This window comes from Protobothrops mucrosquamatus, unplaced genomic scaffold (assembly GCF_001527695.2).
Source record: "Protobothrops mucrosquamatus isolate PMUCROS unplaced genomic scaffold, P.Mucros_1.0 scaffold4641, whole genome shotgun sequence".
NCBI lineage: Eukaryota > Metazoa > Chordata > Lepidosauria > Squamata > Viperidae > Protobothrops > Protobothrops mucrosquamatus.
Window position 1 is genome coordinate 29230 of NW_015390540.1, and position 7905 is coordinate 37134.

The following is a 7905-nucleotide window of genomic DNA, read 5'->3' on the forward strand; positions in this document are numbered from 1 at the left end:
GAGGACAATTTACTTGACCCCAGAGTATGGGGAGGCGTGCTACACAATCTTCAGTGGCTATTCCAAACGTGATGCGGCATTGGGTATGTTAACATACTACATGCATATGAGGAAAGTGGGTATAAAAAAAGCCCGGCAAAATGTGTCATATTTTTTTAATCCGTATTTTATGCTTGTGATCAGAAGGACAGATTCATCTCCGGATGCTCAGTACCGTTTCCAGAGTTAAGCAATCATGCTTATCGCTTAAACCATTTCCTTTCCTCCTTCCTTCGGGAGGAAAAAAAAATGGGGACTGAAATGAGGGCCCCCTCCCTCAGAAAAAACACCCCGTCGTACCGTTGAATTAGCTGAAGTCTGTTTGCAGAATTTAATTATCGGCAGAGAATTTATTCCTTCTAGAGCAGGGGTCTTCAAACTTGGCCCTTTTATGGCTTGTGGACTTCAACTCCCAGAATTCCTCAGCCAGCAATGCTGAAGAATTCTGGGAGTTGAACTCCACAAGTCATAAAAGGGCCAAGGTTGACCCCTGCCCTAGAGTACGGTTCTCTGCAATCCTTGGGGAGAGCAAAGAGAGAGATGAAAATCTCATGTCCACATCAACGTGCTTGTCTCATGGCGCCTGGCCCAAGTCGTAAATTGGAGCACGTGTGCCCAGGCGTCGTCATCATCACGCACCCTCAGTTTTGACATTATTGTGATTGTTACAGCTGAGAATTCGGAATAAAGTTCATGTTAACTACTGAGTATACATAGAAGGCAAAGTTGTGTGGGGGTTTTTTTTGGCATCTCTGCTTTGATAGGTTAGTTCTTTAGAAAAACCCTTTCAACACGCAGCTGGGCGTTTTTCTCACTATAATCGTGCAAGGCAGAAAAAGATTAGAACCGCATGACGTACCGTGCTAAATGCCGTTAAATCAAGATTGTGACGGCCAAAAGAGCGTGTCGGAGCGGGCGTTACACCCGGAGCTTAATAGGCAATGTACAGAAAAGGGGAGAACAAAAAATTGAAGACGAATCTGAACGCTGTCTGAACGGTGTTCCGCCAGTCGTGCTCCACTTTGACGTGCCGGCCTGCCGGGGAGAGCTTTGACGGGCAGTTGAGGCAGGAGAGGGCCTTCAGCTCAAAGACCGGCCATTTGCTCCCCAGACGGCCCTCCAGGATGGTGCTGAATTCAACCACGCTGCCCTGTCTCAGGTTCAGCAACACGTACTTGAACTCGCTGCTGGCCTTCAGCACAATGTCCTTGGTTATGTCGTCGTCCTCAAGGGTCCCGTTGCCGCTCCCACGATTCAGGGGCATGCCTACCGTTATTTCAAATTTATACCGGTCAAACCTCTTGATGTGGCAGTTGTGCTTGCTCAAGTACTTCAGCCGGCACAGTTCTTCCTCCTCCAGGGTGGCGTTTCTGGGGTCGCAGTCGGGATACGTCTCTCCGTACAAGCATCTCAGCCAGTCCCCGAGAAAAAAGGGAAGCATATTGATGGCGGACTCGGCGCTGTTCTCAATGCCGGTCACTCGGACGTACTTGAATCGCCCTGTCCAGGTCACCCGGTGGCCTTCCAGATGACTGCATAAAATTTGAGTTCGCGCCATGTTGCTTTCCTTCCAAGCCCGGGGCCCACAGAGAAACCCGTACTGATTCCACGTCAACGTGGAGTTGTACACCTTCATCCCCTCCGAGCGATAGACGTAAAACCAGCAGAAGAGCACAATGGCAGACAGCCACACCAGAATAAGCTTCACAATTGAACTCTTGGTAAGGGACTTCACCATGTCGATGGCCGAGACTCGGGCCCGCGTGCACAAGTGGAAGAGCAAAGGGACCCCGCAGAGGAGAAGGGTGACCGCAATCTTGGTCAGCTCCAACGTGACCAGCCATCGTAGGAAGTGGAAAAGACACATCAGCGCAACGCCCAACATTAACACCGGAAGCGCAAACAGGAATAAAAAGTAGCCCACCGAGGCCCGAAGGAGACCAAGGCCGGTGGATTCCTGAAGAATCACAATGAAGAGTTCGTACCACATGAAGCAGACCAAGTAAGGAATCAAGTAGCAATAGACGCCCTTAAAGTTCTTCAGCCGGGCCATGCAATAGAAAAGGTAAAACAGGTACAGGTACAAGAGGCAAGGGACGCTGAGGTTCAGCACCAGAAGACTGCCGAGCGGAAGGCTGTAAAACGTTTTACCCAAGAGCTTCACGTAACCCCAGTGGTCGGGGGCCCCCTGCAGTAGGCAGAGGGCCCCCGCAGTCACCTCGGTCAACATGGCCCTTCGTGTGTAGTGCTCCACGCTGGTGCCCAAGCTCATATAACTTGTCACCATGAAGAAACCGGAAACGGTGGCCAGCTCGGAGCAGGGCATCCATTCCTTGCTGGCTATCGGGAAGGAGAAGATGACGAAGAGGACCGAGAGCAGGAAGTGGAAATAGGGCTCCAGGTGATTCCAGCCAAAATTCGCCTCCGCCTCTTCGACATCCAGGTCCGGCTCGAAGCGAAGGAGCAGGTTGGTGAGGGTGCGGAAGTTCTCCCACGCTTTGCTATCCTGGAAGACTTTCAGGGTGCAAATCACCATGGAGACGAAAGACAGGTAGAAGACCACCAGGGGGATGAAGAAGGCAAAGAAGTCAATGGTCAGGTTGCTGAGGATGAAGAAGAAGACCAGGGCGTTGATCTGGTGGGTGGGAACGATGGTGGACAGCCAATGCATGCCGGCTTTGGAGGCCACCTCTATCATGTGCTCTTTGATCTCCATGATGGCGTGAAGGGGATACTTGATGATCTGGAAAGAGAGGCCGTGCGCGGGTCATCCCAAACAGCAGAGATGACCAAATCAACCCCCGAGCTGTCGTGATAGGGCCCTTTTGGATGAAACTGGCGGGCTGACTGGGACAGGAAACAAACCAAGTTCCTAAACAGCACCTGTCAAGGCCCTGTTTTGTCCCTTCAGACACATAACGTGCTGGAAGTGACTGCAAAGGTATCCTCCAAGTGGACAGAGGGGCCCAGCTGCACCTGTTTACCCCAGTGGCCAGCCACAGGAGGTCAGAAAGAGCCCAGCTGGGTCGACCCGCCAAGGGGCTGCACCCAAGGCCCACCCACTCTAATCGGATGCCCAGCCAAGGTTGGAAGTGTGTCTGAACTGGTACACAGATCTCTGAGGGCTGCCCGGGGGCTGAAGACCACGCTGAACCCCAACTCAGTGACCAATGGGCTGAATTTCAACTAAGCAAGTTGTTCTTTTTCCCCCCCTCCATAAATAAGGATGGGGAGGAGGGCGGGAAGTCTTGAGAAGCGGAATGGGACAACTCTTCACGGCCAATTCACTGCAGCCAACTCTCTGTGGGACAATTTAACAATTCAAGTATTTAAAATAAATATATTTTTTAAAATTTTTGTCGTTCACGTTTCATTTTGTCCCTCCTTTTCCACCTGTTCTATAATCTATTCTATTTCATTCCCATTCCATATTCTATTCTATTCTATTCTATTCTATTCTATTCTATTCTATTCTATTCCATTCCATTCCATTCCATTCCATATTCTATTCTATTCTATTCTATTCTATTCTATTCCATTCCATTCCATTCCATTCCATATTCTATTCTATTCTATTCTACTCTACTCTATTCTATTATGATTCTATTCTATTCTATTCTATTCTATTCTATTCTATTCTATTCTCTCCACTCCACTCCACTCCACTCTACTCCATATTTTATATTCCATTCCATTCCATTCTATTCTATTCTATTCTATTCTATTCTATTCTATTCTATTCTATTCTATCCTATTCTATTTTATTTCATTCCCATTCTATATTCTATTCTATTCTATTATTTCATTCCCATTCTATATTCTATTCTATTCTATTCTATTCTATTCTATTCTATTCTATTCTATCCTATCCTATCCTATCCTATTCTTCCACCATCTAGTAAGTTGTCCTGCAGCGCGTCGGCCGTGGTCAGTGGTGGGATTCAAATAGGTGAACAACCAGTTCTCTGTGTGGATGCCACTTCCGGAAGTCCATTCTGGGCCTGGGCAACAAAAAATTAGCTAATTGGTTCTGCCGAACTGGTGCAAACTGGCTGAATCCCACCACTGCCTGTGGTGAATTGACCGTGGCGAGTTGTCCCATAGTGCGTTGGCCATGCCAAATCGTCACAGACCCCTCGAGAAGACCCCCCCCCCTTTGGCTTGGGCCCTTGCATCCTCACAGCCTCCACCCCTGAGGCTGGACGGTCCCGGTGCCCCCACCGCCTAGGACCTGAAACTGCGCCTTCTGGAGACTCTCTCCGATGAAGGCCCTCTGTGGCCCACCTGGTCCACGCTTGCAACGCTCTCCCTCCTTTGGGGGCTGCTCTCCCTCTCCTCCACCCTCCCCGAGCAAATGGGAGGGGGCACATTTGGCATCGAAGCCCCCCCCATTCACCTTCTGTCGGAGGGGGAGGTCCTCGGGGCTCTTTCCCGTCAGCTCGTCGTCCTCGTCGTCCTCCTGAGGGACCATACTTGGCGGGATGAATCCCTTGGCGAACTTCTTGGTTATTTCAACGAAGTCGTCCAAGGCCATGTAATTCTTGGCTGAGAGCGTTCAAGAGGCGGCATTTTAGCAGGTTGCGTTCGTTTGCAAGAGAAAAAGACCACAATGGTTTATTCTGGCAAAGAATGCATTTGTTGGTAAGGATGCACAGTTTTTTGTTGTAAAAATCAAGAGGCCCGAATGGACAAAGTGAATCCACCTGGTTCAGAGAGGCTGCCGGGCTGATTTTCTTTGTGCCGGCCGAGTCTCGCTTGGCACCACAAAGTGCTAACACAGAGAGAGGGGGGTGGGAAATGTTTCCTTGATTTATTATTACACTTTGTGTGCCTGTCGCAGTTGAAAATGACACCCGGTGGCTGATATATTGGCTGAGGCTGGGGGGTTTCCCACCCAGAGTGGCACAAAGTGGTTTGCCAAGCAGATAGCGACTCCACCTGTGGGGGCAACCCTCAGCTCAGCCCCTCCTCCCCTCCTCCCCCTTTCCCAGGCCTAAGGCATCCCCCGGCCTTTCTCCTCTGGCCCTGGAGGATTCACCAGTTCTCTGGAAGATTCTGGTTTCTAAGAAAATGAAATGCACAGAATTGTCACCCCAAATAATCAAGGCAGCTGCCACTGGAGGGCAGGGGGGTCTCTTAGCCTTTTTCCTTCAAAACAAGCAAAAAGGTGGCACAGAAAAAAAAAAAAGCAGCCATGGAATCATTGCCTGAGCTTTCTTAGAACTTTCTCCATTTCTTTTGTCTTTTCTTTTCTTTTTTCTTTTTCTTTCCTTTCCTCTTTTCTTTTCTTTTCCATTCCATTCCCTATTCTATTCTATTCCTATTCTGTTCTGTTCCATTCCATTCTATATTCTATTCTAAATTCTAATTCTAATTCTAATTCTAATTCTAATTCTAATTCTAATTCTATTCTATTCTATTCTATTCTATTCTATTCTATTCTATTCTATTCTATTCTATTCTATCCTGTTCTGCTCTGCTCTGTTCTGTTCTATTCTATATTCCATTCCATTCCATTTTATTCTATATTTCATTCTATTCTATATTTCATTCTATTCTATTCTATTCTATTCTATTCTATTCTATTCTATTCTATTCTTCAATTTCTATTCTATTCTATATTCTATTCTATTCTATTCTATTCTATTCTATTCTATTTCTATTCTATTCTCTATTCTATTCTATTCTATTCTATTCTATTCTATTCTATTCTATTCTATTCTATATTTCTATTTCTATTTCTATTTCTATTTCTATTCTACTCTACTCTACTCTACTCTATCCTATTCCATCCCATATCATATCATATCATACATCACACATCATATTATTTCATTTCAGCAACATTTATAACTAACACACACACAGAGACATACACACACACAGCTATCTTTTTAGGAGCCGTGATTTCTCTGCGGCTCACTGTTCACTGTTCTGCCCACCCCAATTCCTTTCCCTCTTGATTCCAGGGGGCTCCTTGGCTTTGTCCCAAAGAAGCCAGAATTAATTTGGCTCCTCCTGAGCAGAAGGTGGCAGCCGGGTCTAAAGAGGGGGGGGATCCGTCCCACCCAGGTGGCCCTCCCTACCTTCGCTGCTGACCATTCTCTCCAGCATCCTTCTTTGCTTCTGGACGGTCTTTGGAAGCGGCCCCGGGCGCTGGTCTCCCTGGCCTGTTCTCGGAAACATAGGCGGGTGTGAAGAGTTTGAAGGGGAAGTGGGACACAAAGGGTTAAAACAAAGGAAGAGCACCCCTCACCAGGAAGGCCCCCCCTCCTTCCCCAGGGCCAGGAACCCCACTAATTTGCAGGCCCCCCGAGGTCCTCTAAGCCAGCGTGTTTCAGCCCTCAACAAACGGAACCAAAGAAAGAATTAAACGCAGTGTTTCTCAACCTTGGCCACTTTACGATGTGTGGACTTCAACTCCCAGAATTCTCCAGCTAGCGTTGCTAGCTGGAGAATTCTGGGAGTTGAAGTCCACACATCGTAAAGTGGCCAAGGTTGAGAAACACTGAAATTAAAGGGAAGAAGCTGTTTGGGCGAGGAAAAAAAGATACAGACCCTGGCTGTCCACTTCGCCGACGTTTTCCAACAGTTCTGAAACAGCCAGTTCTTTTTTCTTCTTTGGATTTAATTTCCAGTAGATGACCAGGGCTGCTTTTCTGACCGCTCTTTCCAGATCAGTCTCGGACAACAGTTGCTTCACCTCTGGCATGTTTTCCGAAGTGATGCCTCGGGAAGAGAGGGAGGAAATGGCAAATGTTAGATTTGACACACACACACACCCAGTTGCAAAACCTCGGAGCGGAACGGCTGGTTCTAAGCTCCTTCGAGAATCTCAGAAGTCCCTCTCTTGTTTACATTCTGGGGAACTTTCCCCACTTCCTCTTCCCGAAGGAGATTTTCAACCGTGAATCTCAACATTTTGTCCATCTGCAGCATCGTTTTTGCTCCGACTATTTTAGCACGGAAACTTCACACCTGCCTACCGGTGTCTCCCTAGAGGAGATGGGGGGCAAGGAACACGAGGGGAGGCACTTGGTTGTGTGGTACCCAAGGGTGGTGGGTGGGGGTGGCGCAGGGGTCTGCTGTGGCTAAGGGGGCTCCATCGTTTTCCGTTCATAATAAGGAGGGGGGTCTGACAGCCCCTCTTCCAGTTCTGTTAAAAGGCTGAAGCTCTTGTGAGCTGCACTCCCTTCATCCGAGGTACAGAGAGTTGGGACTGATGTTGGATTTAAAATGGATGGGGGAGGTAGGGGGAAGAAAGGGGAGGGAAAGACGGGGTCTCAGCATAGGGATCAGTCAGACCCATCTTCCCCCCTGCCCCATCACATTGGCCTGTTCTACCCGGTCAGGCAGGGCAGGGGTGCTGCGGACCCCGTCGGTTGAAGAATTTCCACTGGCAAGGCCCCGGATGAGAGCCTTCTCTGTTGTTGCCCCCACTCTGTGGAATACTCACCCCCCCCCCCCGTTGGAGGGAAGACGGACCCTCACTCACCTGGCCTTCTGGAAAGGGATTATAACGTGGCTCCCTGCTTGGGGCTCACACAGAAGCCAGCAGCTGTGGGGCTGGTTAGCATCCTGAAAGCCCCCCTGACACTTTTTAATTAACTTTTAACATCGGCTTTTAAAATCTTATATACCGTTTTTATGTTTTATTTGTAGACCACACAGAGTCCCTCTGTGAGAGGAGATGGATGGTCCCAAAATTAGATGGATGGATGGATGGAAAGAGAGAGTGAGAGAGAGAGAGAGAGTGAGAGTGAGAGAGAGAGAGAGAGAGATGGATGGATGATAGGAAATAGAGATTAGATAGATAGATAGATAGATAGATAGATAGATAGATAGATAGATAGATAGATAGATAGA

General features: G+C 48.1%; 1 protein-coding gene across 1 annotated transcript; it reads right to left on the reverse strand.

Annotated features, from left to right (window-relative positions):
* Positions 1-532: 532 nt before the first annotated feature.
* WFS1 (wolframin ER transmembrane glycoprotein) lies at positions 533-6768 on the reverse strand (the record flags this gene model as incomplete). Its single annotated transcript, XM_015828539.2, has 4 exons — positions 533-2782; positions 4436-4584; positions 6126-6209; positions 6598-6768. Coding segments are annotated over 4 exons (2216 nt in total), but the record flags the coding sequence as incomplete, so codon positions are not given.
* Positions 6769-7905: the final 1137 nt, after the last annotated feature.